Here is a 16119-nt window from a genome sequence, read left to right on the forward strand (position 1 = left end):
TAAGTAGTCAGTTGCCTTTGCTTGTCTGGCGTGAGGTAAGCCATCTGGGCAGTTGTATTCAAGCTTGCACCCAGGAATGTTATCTTTTGAGAGGGTACCAGTTGTGATTTCTTTTCGTTTATTGTGTACCCTAGGCATGTTAGAAACCTTTTCACAAACGCCAAGTGTTGAAGAAGAATATCCTTGTTCTCTGCGTGAATGAGACAGTTGTCCAAGTAAGGATATATTTGTATACTTCTTTGTCTGCAAAATGCAATTACTGGTGCCAGGCACTTTGTAAAGACCCTGGGTGCAGTAGATAAGCCAAAGGGCAGTGCAGAGAATTGGTAATGCATTAAGTCAGACTTGAATCTGAGGAATGTTCTGCACGATTGCCTTATTGGGACATGCAGGTATGCCTCTTTTAGGTCTAATGTCACCAGCCAAGCATTTTTGCCCGGCATGGGCAGAAGCTGCTGCAAAGTCAGCATTTTGAAATTTGCAATGTCCAGGTATGTGTTCAAAATCGATAAATCCAGCATTGGCTGCCAGGCCTTGTCCTTTCTGGGTACCAAGAACAGTAGAATAAAAACCTTGTCCTTTTTCCTTTTCTGGTACTGGCTGAATGGCCCCCATATCCATGAGGGATGTAACCTGCTTCTGTGCCTCTGCCCATTGACATTTTGGCAGATCTGGCCAACCGTTTGCCATTGGCAGAGTTTGGAAATGGAATCTGTATCCCTGCGATACTATGTTTAGCACCCACTTGTCCTGGGTTATTAACTGCCAATTTTGACCAAAAAGTGCTAATTTTCCCCCTAAGGGTGCTGCCAAAAGATAAGTGCTTGGTGAAGGCAGAGGGAAGTCATTGGGACTGTTTTCTGTAGGTTTGCGCTTTATCTCCTCCAGATTTGAAGGTAGAAGCGCCCCATTGCTTTGACCTGTATGAATCTTGTGCCTGGTATCTGGAACCCTTAGGGTGTCTGGATTTGCCCCTTTGATGCTGGAAAGGGCCAATTTTTTATAGGCCAGTGTCTACTGAATCTTGGTGGCTGCACTTGTAAGAAGTCTTTTACAGTTTGCATAGACTTAGCTTTGTCTTCCATTTTCTTTAAAACCTCTTCTGCCTTAATACCAAACAGAGTATCATGCTGTAAAGGTGCAGCTAGTAATTTATCTTTAACATGATCAGGCAAATTTTGTTCCTTTAGCCAGGCATGCCTCCTAATCACAGATCCAGTAACTGCGGCCCTGCAGGAGGCCTCTAAGGAATCAAAACCATATTGCAAAGTATGCTTTCCAACCTGTTCAGCTGCATGTAATAATTCCTGCAATTCTTTATTTTCTGCACATTCAGAAATCAACATAATTTTCTGTTTCAGCAATCCCATAACATGTTGTTGATACTTGAGCATATGAAACTGGCAGTTTAAGGCCCTAACTGTCAATGTTGCAGATGTATAAACCTTTTTTCCCCATCTATCCAGTGCCCTTGAATCTCTGTCAAAGGGGGTAGGATTTTTTGCTGTTGAGGCCATAACTCCCTTTGGACCCTTTGAAATAGTTTCAGGATCAGCAGCAGGGTTTCTAAATAAAAATCTGTGTGAGTCAGGGACCCTGTGATATCTGTCAGGCTTGCTGGGAGCCGGAGGTAAGGAGTCAGGGGTCAAGCTTGACTCTGAAAATACATCATCCACAATGTCTAAAACAGGGGGTATGGCTAAAGGCCTGCGCTGAGGGAGAAGGAAATCCCTGAGCCTCTTTTTTGAGTCTGAGAAATCTTGACTCTCCCAGTGAAAATGCTCCCTCAAAGTATGCAAGGTTTCTCCAAATTAATAATCCTCAGGAGGTGATGCAGATGGTATAGACTCATCTGCATCAGAATTCTCACAGGGAGGTATAGATAATTCCTGATCAGAAGAGGAATCAGAAGAAATAGAAACCTGATCTGAAGATTCATAATCAGTGTCTTGCCTAGGCCTCTTATCTGGAGGGGGATGGGAACCCCTGGTCAAGGTAATAAGGTCTTCAGCCATTTTGATCATCTGTTTTTTAGGCATAGAGGCCTGTGCATGTGGCTCATGCGTTAGATTTTTAGTTTTAGAAGTCGCTTTTGTCTTTGGTTTTGCGGCTGTTGTTTGATATAAAAATGTCGAGGCCTGAATACACCCTCAGAAGCCGGTGCCTGCTCAGTGGCTCCGGACCCATCCGAGGGAGATACATCCGTGGGTCCAATACTTTGAGTATCTCGCGGCATGACGGACTCCACATGGGTGTCGGTAGGAGCCTGCGATTTGAAAGTAGCGGGTATCAGGGGCTGTGACAGCGCCTCACTGAGTACCAGCGAACTGGCGACTGGCTTAGGAAAAGCTTTGTCATCGGTTTTGGACCTCGACTGTCTCTCTCTGTCCTTTTCTTTGCGTTTTTTATGTACTCTGGTAGTTGGATTGCTATCTGACAACTTTTCTGGGTAGTTAAATCCGTTTCCAAAATACTTTGAGGCAAAAATATACCGACGCTTAATAGTGCGTTGGTTAAATCTAACACAAAACCGCCAGCCAGGCACGTTGTGATCAGGGCCTAGGCAAGGAATACAGTATAAATGGAAATCCTTATGATGTATTTGCCACAAGTAATACAGTTATTAATTTTGTCATCGGTATGGAGTAAGAAAAAAGTTTCCCCAATGGGGTACTTAGCTTTAGTGAAGACTTCGGTTCTGAAACTCAAACTCGAATATTTCAGGAGCTGGCCAACCGACACTTGCGAAATGCTTCTGCTTCGGGCACCGCGCAGCAAGAAAGACGAAAGAAAATGGCGTTGGCTGCTTGCTTTATATCCCTGAAGTCATGGAAGAGGAGACAGCAACAGACGCAGGACCCAAGACTTTGGAATTCAGGCAGACTGAGGGCAACCTGCCAGCAGATTACCCGAATGTAATGACTGCAACAGTGAAACATGAAGAACATCTATTATCACAGTCAGAGGACAGTCAACACAAGTTCTATGACACAGACGTAACAGAATTTTAGAACACATTTCAAAATTCACTCAGCCTTTGTGGTCTGATAATTTTAACTTGCTAAAACAATATTGTTTAATGCTGCATTTACCCCCTTGAATTAAAAAATGAATAGTCTCACCTTTGGTGCTTACAAGCTATAGTATAGAAAATTATTCCTAGAAACTGGAAAACGTCTAATATGCCCTCTTTCACGGAATTTGTTAACTACAACTACTGTTTGTGGATATGAAATAAATATTAAGAACTAAAAATAAATCTTATAAGTATCTGTCCAAACATTCATTATTAACAAAAAAAATACAGTGAAAGCACTCTGCGATAATTTGATTATGAATTAAATGATTTAGTACGTCACTCTAGAAGACTACACTAAACTAGGTGAAACACCTTGTACAAGCTGAATCACAGTTGAGTTTATCAGCTGATTATTTGAATTTAAAAATTAACAAAGTATATTCTTTTTATTATGATTATCTTTAAATATCTGTTCAAAAATGGTTTGTTTGCTTGTTTAAAAATTTGAAAGAAGAAATACTTGAGTTTGTTTTCTTTATTTACGGCAGGTAATATTTATGTAAAATGCTATTTCCTATGTTAAAACAATAAACCCTTTTTTTCAGTAGGAGATTTTTGATTTGGTGCTTAGTGACCAAACATTCCCACCAATCAAAGGGGGCCCATTCATTCCAAGAGCTCTAGGGTTTTCACTAGGGGATGAGTGACAGTTCTTGGTGGGTAGATATTATTCAGACAGCAATTTGGATGCTTTGTGGTCTCCATCACCGCAGTAATTGCAGCATTTGAATGGCCTAACTGCACCCCCTGTGTGAAATATTTTGGTTCTAGACACCAATACATGTCTAACCTTCCCATGTCCTGAAACAAAACTGTTTTTTCTCTTACCTTGAATCCACAGGCATGATTTTAGTACAGACGTAAATGGAAACGTGTTCGCTCGGTGAATGTTTCTTGCTCTCGTTTTAAACCGTTACAGAAATGCCGTTTGATTTTTGTTTTCCAGTGCTAGGTTTACTATTTCTGGGCATGCCTCTCCTGGGGGAGGACAAACAGAATCAGCCCGCCACTGATTGGATAGGTCCTCAAAACAGAGGGACTGGGGTGCAAATACTTGACATGGTGGCGTGCATTAGGTTCAACAAGTCATTGATGGGTAGTAATTGTCATAACGGGCGTGTAGGCACATTTTGAGCCTCCACTTCAAACATGCATTTTACATACATTTCTTTTCACCTTGGAACCCCACCACAAAAAAGGAGGTGGGACAAAAATACATACCTAATGCAAAAAGAAAATATTTTAAAACATGTATACAGATGGTGATTAAATTGATTAAAAGTGCATATATAACTTAAAAAGAGAAACAGACCAAGCCAATCATATTTCACAACTTATTATAATGAAAAATACTATGAAAACTATTAATCTAAAAGTAAAACTGGCACCAAAAATATAACTTGACTATATAGCACCTTGAAACACTAACTCCAACCAAAAAAGAAAAATGCAAACCAAAATAATATAAAACAAATGAAGCAAATTGCTCCCATTTATATATATACCCGGCAGCACAGTGCTTCAGCAATTAGCACTGCTGCCTCCAAACACTTGTTTGCATGGTTAGTTCCTGGCTGGAATGCCTTATCTCTGGAGTCTGCACATTTTGTGCGTGTCTATGTAAGTTTTGTTAAATATTTTGATTTCCTCTGCCATCACAAAGACATGCTGTTGGTGAAATGATGGTATTCCAAACTGCTCACTGATCTGAATGCCATGTTTAAATGCATACATGTGAGTGTGTGCGTGTGTGTGTGTGCTCGCGTGAGTGAACTGATTCACTGCCAGTATAGGCACTGGCTACCTATGATACTGAAATGGATACAGTGCAATATTACAGAATGTTGTTGTTTGTCTTTCGGCTTTTCCCGGTTAGGGGTCGCCACAGTGGAACTCCGGTCCGCTAATGATTGGAAGTAGATTTTCACGAACGCCAAGGTGCCAGCTCGACGTTCAACCTTCAACGAAGGCACGCCCATTTACGCATGTCTTTCGAACGCCCACCCAACCGCTGGGAGGACATGCAGACTCCACACAGAAGGCACTCCCCGCACTCAAGCCGAGAATCGAACAGGAGAACCCCTTGCTGTGAGGCAACAACGCTACCACTGCACCACCGTGGATAACGTATGTATGTATATATGTGTGAAATATAAATACAATTTTTCATAAAAATCACCATCTGCCCAAGTAAGAAGAACAGATTTCACACTACGCAAAAGCAGTTAAGAAGTTTTATTTTGCGTTTTCATAAGGTTCATTTTCTCATCAAAATTAATGGGCTAAGGGGTCCTGACTGGCACAAAAATGCATGTGCACGTGTACAGGCACATGCACACACACACACAAACACACAGCAAAATATCATACTGCACATGTCTACACCCAAAATTACAGTAATGTCAAAGTCTACACAGGCTGTCCAAATGAAGCAGGGAAAAAAAGATGTCCATAAGGTCACCTGTACAATGATCTACATGAAAAATTACTTAGAGTTAGCAGGAAACACAAGAGGGCTTAACTCAAGGCAATGGTGACAATCCTCCAATTCTTCAAGCAAAGAGCACAAAGACAGAGAAAGGGTGCAGGAGGGCCTATTGCAGCAACGTTTCTGTTCAAACACCTGTTCACACAGGGAGTGACCTCATGCAGCTATATTGTGTTCATGATAAAGAGTACCTTGAACAGAAGAGGTTAAAATGCATTAAAAGGAATCCTGACCCTGGATATGTGAAACAAGCTACAGAATACCTATCAGAACTACTGGTGTTAAACTTGTCGAAATTACTCATGAAAGTTCAGCCCTTAGTGCTTCCAAATCACACGGACAAAGGTTCGGGTAGCTGCCTAACAGACTAAGGAGAAATATTTTGAAGACATCTGTGGCGACTACAACTGTTGTACAGTGAGTCCTAGCATTACCTGTCAGGGTCTTTCCATAACAATAATAACAAACGGCAATGCAGCTGGGTAGCCATTTTGAAAGAGTGTGTTTGGAAACTGCTATTTGAACACTGGCATTTTGCTTGCATCCCGATACATGATGATGTTTTGTGCTATTTTTACATAAAAGCTTGTGTATTTGTATACAGTCCACTGGACTGTTAATAAACTTTGTCATTCCTAAGCCTGAATTGCTTCTTTGGATACTCATCTTGTCTAGATATTTGGCAGGAAGAATATAAAAGACCGACTGCACAGTCTAAAGTCCTTGCTCTGTGTATATTTGTCTGTGTGTGATATCTCTTCTGCTTCTGGGTAGCCATAGTATTCAGAATCATTCCCCCTTGCTATGAGGGGTGATGGCAGAACACAGAAAGGTAGAAAGTCTGGTTAAGGGTTAAATCACAAACCACCAAATGTATGCATGTATGTATGCATAGGAAGAAATGCTCTTTAGGTTACTTCACTCAATTCATACAATTTAAATATACTTTAAGTATGTATTATATATATATATATATATATATATATATATATATATATATATATATATATATATATAACATCAACAATACATCTGCGGTGACTGACTAACAACAGTCTGCTGAAAATAACAGATTACTAAAGTGAATCAATGGAGAATGTCATGCTATGTGACAATAATGCAATACTGTCATATAATTTACATAATGAGACAAACTCCTCACAGTCCTTCTGGGGAGGGCAAGTAAGCCCCCAAAATGTATACAACCAAATTCACTACTGTAGCCACCCTTGTAGAAAGTGCCAATCAGAAGATTGTCCCACAAAAACACCATCCTGCCATGCAGCTGTATATGGCAAGTTGTTTCAATGCACTCAGAGCCATAAAAGTAAAGAAAAGGCAGCGTTTGCCTAAACCTTTTCAAAAGTATGAGGTGGCATGATATTTACACTCCCCTCATCTTTATCAGAAGTTGACCAGTAGTTAAGAGTTGACAAGTGTGTTCCTTCCACAACTTTAAGATAAGCGAGTCATCAATAAGACAGTTTGTGATTAAAAAAGGATTGGCCCCCTTCGAGGAACCATTTCCTAGTTGACAGCCAGCAGCGTCACTACAGTTATTTCACTGTGCTTAAAAGGAATACCTCCTTGTTTGACATTAGTTATCTGTAGTTTGATGTCCAGATGTTCAATAAGAAAAATCCTCACTTAAAGTCTTGTAAGTTAGAAAAAGGTCTCCCAAGCCTAGCAATCACCTAGCAAGTCTAAAACCAAGAGTTCTTGTTCTTTTTCAGTACTGTATGTATTTTAAACCCACTGAGTTTTAGTTTTATTGGAATGCACTTTCTTAACTTTATGCATGCATTTCTGTCATGATGACTTCCATGGTAAGATTAAATATGTTAGTCCAGGATTAATTACAGCTTTATAAATGAAAGGGTAATAATAAGTCTGCCTGCCATCATAACTTCATTAGCAGTGACAGTTTTCGGGGTAGAAATGTGTGCCAGTGAGAAGTGAACAGCATGCTGAAAATGGGTCATACTACAAATGTAGGCTTTTTAAAATCTCTGTACCAAGGCCTACAGAAACACATTCATGCTAACAAGGCACCTCAATAAAGGAAACATGCACCAACTCAGCTGATGTTGCCTTTGTCAAAAATGGTTATGTAGCTGAAAGGATGATGCAATTTTCTACTTGTTTAAGACGGGGAAGAAAAAAAGACTGTACAACAAGTGTTACTGTCTAGTGTGTGCCTAGTAAAACAATCTCATAATCTGATCCTCTTGTGCAGTATGTAAGGCTTTTAACTAGCTTTAACAGTACTATAAGGTTTATAGTGATTTTGTCCTCAATGTCTTTTTTGAACTCACAAGACCTAACAACAAAAGAGGAAAAATAGTTTGTGCTCTGAAATACTAGAGATGTAAAATGATTAAGTCATACCCATTTCATGGAATTCCGTGTTGACAAGCTCTAACCAACAAACATCGATCTCATTCAGGTCATATCGGCTGATTTCCTCAGATGGTCTTATTCGGGCTCGGCTAAACTGTGTGCATTCATGGTGGGACTCTTGCAAATAATCTTCAGAATTTCCCAGAATCCTAAAACATAAAGCGCACAACTGAAGTAAAGGCAGGTGGGTTTCAAGAATATTTTAAAGGGGAAAAGAAAAGGCCAGTGATATTTAAGCTTAATATTTTGCAAATGCTCTTTACTTATAATTTGTGCTAATATACTCTGCAAGCTGTAAACAACAGATCTCTACACAAAGGAGCACTAGACATGCTGACAATTTATGTTTTTGTGGTTGCTTTGCTTTAAAGCAGATACGCATCACTTGATCCTGTTCCATCTAATGGGTTCATCTGTACAATTTCTTTTAACTTACTCCCAAAGCTGTGTAACCTCAAAGTACATTATATTAGTGTGTTTGTGGGGGTATAGGGGGGGTGTAGGACTTATCCTCCACTTTACCCAGCATTAGGTTTGGCTTTAAAGCTTAGCAATCAAATTTGCCAAATTCCTTGCTGAAAATGCATGCACATATTAACGTTAGATGGAATTCAAAGATATTGATACTTAGGAGTCTGCAATAACAGTCGACCTTTGAGAAAATATATCTCATCTGGTCAGATCCTTAAGTCATACCTGCAAAACCACATTATGGACAAATGGATCTGACAAAATTCTTCTAAGGGAACTGCAGCGACCAATAGTCACAAAGTACAGAAACAAGGAAGCCTCAATGGCCTATTTAATTATACAATAGAAATAGTCTATGAACAAGCTCCACCTGAAAAAAATAAAATAGAGAGAGAGAAAGAGAGAGACTCACCACAAACATGATGGCAAAACATTATACTGCATCCTGTACAAAGAGGAAAAAAATGGGAGTCATGGGCAAATACCCCCCCCCCCCCAAAAAAAAAACCTTTGTTTTTCATCAAAAGTGTATTCTCCAGAAGGAAAAAGTGACCACTGTAAAAACAAAGCAGTCACCATTTCACATCTATCGGGGCACTCATGAAGCAGGTAAGTTCAGCGAAGATGTGGGTATGGGGATGTGCTTGTATGTCTATGTGCATGCATGGGTATATTACAGAATGAATGAAGGTGTCTGAATGTGCATGCATGTGCGTGTCTGAGTGGCTTCACTAAGGAAGTTAGATTGGCAATCAAGAGTCTGGATGTGTGTGACTTGGAGTACGCATGTGAGTGAGTGTTTCCATGACTGTGAATGACATGATGCATAGGCCACTAGGAAGAACACTAGTGCATCCAGGTCTGACATCATCAGCGTACAATGTTGAGACATGCTAATGAGCCTATAAAGAAGTCTTTCTCATTGTGGCCATACTTGCTTCTGAATCGTATTTTTTCTATGTCACCCTAGTTGACCAGCCCACATTGGGCAACTGGTGTGAAAAATGAGTATTTTCGAAATCCTAGGATTTGAACTTGTCTGGAAGTTTCACACAACTGATTAATGCCCCTGAACAAGTAACACCTGTGGCTACAAGGCTGACCAATTAATACAAGAGGGGGGGAGCAATGGGCCGCAGTGTTTTCCCTAACTTCTGCAAGGGGCATTTCCTCTCAAGCAACCCCACCCCTCCCCTCCCCCCTGAGGCATGAATGTTCACTTTCTCTGGTCTCCACTGGGGGACTTCTATCACTTGTGTGCTGCAAAGCTGTACTCCCACCACCCAGGAAAGGCCAGTGGTAAATACCTCTCAACTGTTCAGATTTTCTTAGAATCTCCAGATTTGTGCCTCACATTTTGACCTGTTTCTCGTAAAATGTGTGGTTTTCTGGCAAATCATTAAGGACTTATGCCACTTACTAATGAAAGACATTTGAATCTCAGACTTCATTGCATCCAGAAAATGCATACTAACACAAAACGTTTTATTCTAACAACTTTCTAAATTTATAAGATTAATATTTAAAATCTGTCCCTATCTTTGGGTTTTTGCACCCTCCCCAATTTATTTTTGGCTTTGCCCAGATTTCTTGTGCTAAGAGGTAGACTACACCCCTTCATTCCTTCCCTCTCCCTGTCTGGTCCCTCCAGTTCCACATCCACTAATCAAACCCTGGTCATTTAGATTTCAGGAAAGACACATCTTCAACATTACAGAGCCAGGCAGCAGAACTGTACAATGCTGGTAATGGGTACCAAAAAGGCTTTTGACACAGTTAGCAGGTTTTTCTTGTTAGATGTCCTTGGCTTGTTTGGTTTCCTGGGAAAATGTATTGGCATATTGGGAGCTCTATGGGGGGGGGGGTAAGGGCTGCAAGTCTGTCTGTGTTGGGGAGTTTTGCTCTTGTTTTAACTGTCAAGAGTAACACGACAGAAATGCTCCATATTCCTACTTCATTTTTGCATCCTCACTCCAAGTTCAGAAATAAAATGCTAAAACTTATACCCACTGCTCTGGGGTGGTGGATGTAGGTGTGCAGTCAGACTCTTAGATCTTTGGCTTTGCAGAAGACTGTTGTACTTCAAATTAAATAAATCTGCCCTCAATTGGAGCAACAGCCGAAGCCACCTCGGGCCCTGGTTCCCCATTTAAATGGCCTACTCTCATTAACTTTCTCACTGGGAGTTTCTTAGGGGTGACTAAAGTCAACAGGAATTCTTCCAGTTGTTAACAGTACTCTGTCTGCTCAAATGATCTATGTTTCCAAGTGGGGTTTGCTATTCCCAACTCAGAACGGTATTTAGAACAGTACAGTATAAAACAGGTGTCTACTGGAGAACAGAGAACACTGCTTTTAGTGCAATTTGCAAACAGTTGGACCATGGGAATAAGGTTCACCTGGGGAATCCTTATGATGTTCTGGGCTCATGTTAAGAGTCAGTATGGAGTATTTTTAGATGACAGTGGTACTGCCCAAAGTCAGAAGGTTTCACGGTCTGTGTAGTTATGTGGGCCGGATGTTGCGACTGTGCAACAAAAGAGTTAACAGTAGATTACCCAGTAAAGATAGTCAAATACTGGGTTGGAAGAGTTTCATGGGGCTGGAACCAGCTACTTAACTAGGAGGCTTTGCACTCCCCAAGCAGGAGAGATTCCTACAGCCATCAACCCTTTATTTATAATCCACTCCAAATTTGCAATGATTTAACAAAAATGGATTCTAAGCCATTTGCCTCACCAGAATGATTATTTGCACTAGCGAAAATTACTTTTAGTCTGGAGATGTATAATAATACTGAATGTGACAACCCCCCACCATGCATGGTCCTCTCCTTATCTGTAAGCTCTCTGCAGCCCCTGTGGATAGTAACTCCTTTGGTAAAACAGCTTGGTTTTCTTTCGTTACCATTTCTAAGAATAAATGCAAAAACTGCCCTCAATAAATGGTTCTGATTATGTCCTTGTAAAGTCATACTCAGTGTATTGTAACTTGTGGATCATTATCTCACAGTTTTTGTTTTTCCAGTGCTACCTTTCCTCAACTGCCACTCACTGACTGAATGCAACACACTATGTGGCCATGAAGTTAATACTGACTATTAAGGGGTGCTTGCGGACAAAGAGCCCATATGGGGGATTGCAAGGGGGTTTTGTCCAAGTGTAGAAAACAATATTTTATTGCTTTTAGGGTTCTGGTTATCTGGGTTGTGCAATCAATTAATTATGACTGTAACTCAGTGTTTGGGTTGGGTACCACTTGACTTCAAAGGTGAACAATTTTTTTTACAGTAATAATTTTTACTGAAAGGTTGGTGCCACTTAAATATGTGTGCCAGATTAATGGCCTGTATATGTCCTTTAATTAATGGCCTGTATATATCCTTTACACTGATATGCAGCAACCTTAGAGCTGGTTATAAGTACATGTAGAGGTGGCATGGCCTCCTTAATGGTGGATTCCATAAAAAAGAATTTTTTTTACTGCTTCTGTTTTTAGGATTACTATCTCACCAGATTACGTTTCACAATAATCCACCCCTCTTTCTGTTTAGTAATACTCTCTCATGTCATCCCTGTGCCATCTCTCTACTAAATACAAAAAGCATTTTCTTGTCTTTACATATCTTTAAACTACCTTTCAGCTGCGGAGCTCACATGGAATCTCAAGGATTTTCTAAAAGTACCAAACTCTTCCATGGGTACTCTTGGAGACTGCATATCACCTTGCTAATGTTTCTTCTTTTTTCACATCTCTTAAAATAGCTCGCTCAAAAGGATAAGATATAAAAGAGTAAAGCAGAAACAGTTTTTGTCACCATCAAAAGCAAACATATATTCAACCTTCTGCTACATTTATAAATGTCCATGTTTGTTTGTGTCTTTCGGCTTTTTCCCGGTTAGGGGTCGCCACAGCAGAACTCCAGTCCGCTAATGATTGGCAGTAGATTTTTACGTGCTGGCTTGCCGGGCCTAACGCACAACCTTCAACGAAGGAACGCCCATTCATGCATGTTGACACACAGAAGACGCTCTGAGAATCAAACGGGCAACGACTAACTGTGAGGCGACAACGCTACCACAGCACCACCACCGCAGAGTTATAAATGTCCATGTACAGACCCAAATTATCAGTACAATAAGTCAGAATAAATTATGCTTATCTAAGAAAGACAATTTCTGTAGGGACAAATGTATGAATTGAAATGTGTTTCACAATTCAAATAATTTATTTGCTCTGTCCTGATGTGCCTCATAATTTCTTTGTGTTTGTTCTTACCACTTTTAGTACAAGTTTCAGCACAGAAAATTACACAATCTTTGCTCTCACCAACTAACTGGATATTTTTAATGTGTGAGTTTTCTGACACTTAATTGTTCATTAGGTGCTTTACATTAGAGTGCCTCTGTTTCCTTACTGGAATGCATTTCAAGCCCCTTAACCATATTATGCAAAGAATCTGTAGTATTATAATGAAACCATTTGGCTAGGGAGCATTTTTTTCTATGGCTGCAATTTACTTGTATAAACACTTGAGTATTGGTTAAATCCAACCAGGCCACAATGGCACCTCTTTTCTGTTTTTTTAAAAGTAATGGATCATGATAGGATGTGGCTCACACTGTTTCTTCTGTGGGTGGAGTTACTGACTGGCCACTATGCAGAAGGCAAATTGACCAAAAGGTCCCACTACTGTATAAATACTAGCATGACTTTACATCTTCAAATGTTTTACTGTTGCCTTACTGCACTGCAATACTATGCAGTTATTTAACAAGTTTGGGGTGCTTTAATTTTTTTTTTTTTTGTCCCATATGCCTTATGACTATTAAGTCCCCTCCCCCCCTGGAGAGTCCATTATACAGGAAGCCACAAGGATTGGTTGCTCCCTCTCCACCATCTTGGTAATAATGCTAGTGTTTTCTTTTAAATCTCTAGCCCCTCACATTTGGGACAGAAAGTGTGATCAGCATACACCTCCTCATGCACAAAATGCATGCTTCCATGCACCTGCTGAAGAAGTCTACCTTGTTCACAGCTTAAGACTAACGAATGCTGCAGGACTGTCACTGGACACTGCCATTCCACCTCCAAGGGAGTGTAGCACAGAACGACCCTATTCTACCCCATCCCCTGAGCATAGGCATGCCTACCCTTCCCACGCAATCTCTGACAGATACTCATACTGCTAATTAAACAGGGGTCGCCTGGGTCATAATCAAGGCTTTATCCTTGTACAGCAACACAGCTAGCTCAATGCTTTACTTTTTTTAGTTCTGTTATCAAGTATAACTACTGAGCTGCTTATGAAAAGAGTCATCATTTCTAACTGTCCTTCTCTTTCCTATACCAGTATGATAAAAATTAATGTGTTTGCTTTTTTACATTCAGATTCACTAGTAAAACTAGCCAAGACATGCAAGTCTTTGTGTCATGGTGTCTGTTACCAATCTGCATCCAACATTCAAATGCTGTCAACTTAATAACACCAAGTTCTTCAGCATTTTTTTATATTTAGTGCCTAAACTGTAAAACAAAATATGCAGTGCATACTATCAGTTAATCTAAATGGTGTAAACATTTATAGCGGACTATAAATCCCATTATAAACCAGTAGAGACAGATTCTACTGAGTGGCTTGTTCCTTTCAATTACTTCATTTATAAGTATATGCCTGATTTGAAGTGTACTAATGTTAACTTGCTCCACTTTAATGAAAATACTTGGTACTTATGGGCTTACATGATACCAGAGGGGAATAAAGTTAGTACCAGCTTAACTGCATGAACTTCGCAATAAACCACTTTTCATATAAAGCAAAATATCCTGTGTTCTCTGGACTGATCTCTATAGCCCCTTACCCCTAACCGGGAACATAATGCCAGTGAATAACATGCTAATAGCTGTTCACCTACAGAGCTTTTACTTTTTTTCCCCAACAGTTTGTGAAACAGACCCGAGACCATGCTGAGTGGTAACACCATTACTTCAATAAGTTAATACGCACTCAAGGTATACAAGGCTGAGAGAGTTATTTATAAGACACGCTCCTGCAATGCTTCACAAAAAATAATCTATCTTTAAATACACAGCAAGCTCATTAATATACAGTGTGGTTACTTGTGAACCATGATGTTAGCTGCAGGAGGTACAATACAAATTACAGCAATAGGAAAACAGTAATGGCTTAAGAGGAACACGCAATTACCTTGCTTAGTGACAGGAATTAAGAAAAAGAGACACAAGCAAGAAAAACTGCCGCAAGGTCATACATCATGAACATTTTCACTGGCAGCATCTCAAATGACAGTAGTTAAAACTTGATAAAATATTCACAATTTAAATTAAGTCCCTCAAAAAAGACTTTTTTTCATACATTTCTTTCTTCAGATCTAAATAAGCAGAGGAAAAGAAGTTTTGAAGCCAGGGGAGTAATAACTCAGGGAACTGGCACCATCACTAAAGGCCCTCTATCTACTTTTAGTCTTTATGATGTGACACTCAACTTGTGTTCCCTACAATCTTGGCTACAATCAGCATGTTAATGAAGCTTTGCTGCCCAAATAACTTCACCCATTATTGACTAGTAAATTAAAACCTAATAGTCATGAGGATTTTGCAGAACAGCAGCACTGCCAGGAAAACCCAGGGCCTATAAAAAGATAGCAGAAACTGCCACATCATTGATCATGCCATGCACATGGCTGAGAAAGCTACACAGACACTGAAAAATAAAAAGTTGCAGTAGCCTGTGTCATCAAGGCTGATGACATAATAATTATTTGGTTCTGCATGCATTTTTGAAAACATTTATTACATTTTGTGGCAAAAAACACAATTTCTCTGTCGATTTGTACTTTACCAGTTCTGTTTGTTCCCAAATCGCCTTGCAGAAGGGTGAATTAGCTAGAGGCTTAGTTGTTGGGTAGTAATTTATTGTTAATCTGTACTTGAGAAGTACTTTTGCTGCATTTTTACGTTAAGAAATTCCAGTGTCATCATTGCGGCAGAAGGTGGTTAACTAGTCTCCATTGGGAAGCATTCCAAGGAGCTCGAAGTGTAGTCGTCTTTTTTTTTTTTGTTCGCCAGAGGGCACAGGACTAGTTTTCAGCTTTTTTCTGTCTGCTATAAATTAGGTGCTTTTGCATGGAGCCCCTCACCGCAGTTAGCAATGCCCTATATAGTAGCAAATGCTTAAGACTGTTAAGACTTTACCTATAAAGCTAGTACTTAGCAATTTAACTTGTAAAACAAAAAAACTTTGCACGGAGCTAAACGTAGGGCAGTTAGTTAGTGCACTGAACCGCACTAATACCAGATCATAGCACTAACAGCTAGCCTTAACCCTAGACACCGCTCAGGTGACCCCTGTAAAACCAAGTCCCAAAACCATAACAACCCAACCTAATACTGGTCATGACAACATGGATGTGCAATTTCCTAATGTCTCTGTGGCCAGCCTGGTAGATTTGGGCACCCTGAGATAATGTAGCAATTGTCTCATTTATTTATTTTATTTTATCTATTTTACATTTATTGACCAGGAAAGTCTGACTGGATGCATGCCCATTTTCAGCAGAGGCCCGGGGAGAAAAGCTCCACAGTTAAATTTTAAGCAAAATATAAGGTGTATACAAAAGCATTCATACTCGTACTCTGCAGCCTTTTAATCCTTAAAGGA

At 40.0% G+C, this 16119-nt stretch overlaps 1 protein-coding gene across 1 annotated transcript in view; it reads right to left on the reverse strand.

Moving 5' to 3' along the window:
* JADE2 (jade family PHD finger 2) overlaps positions 1 to 16119 on the reverse strand; it is a 1051451-nt gene that overhangs the window by 428786 nt on the left and 606546 nt on the right. Inside the window, exon 5 of the mRNA XM_044069238.1 lies at positions 7956 to 8116. Coding sequence (XP_043925173.1) covers positions 7956 to 8116 — 161 coding nt within the window. The remainder of the gene's footprint in view (positions 1 to 7955; positions 8117 to 16119) is intronic.

Source organism: Protopterus annectens, chromosome 4.part0, assembly GCF_019279795.1.
Source record: "Protopterus annectens isolate FY-2018-M chromosome 4.part0, PAN1.0, whole genome shotgun sequence".
NCBI classification, from domain to species: Eukaryota; Metazoa; Chordata; order Ceratodontiformes; family Protopteridae; genus Protopterus; species Protopterus annectens.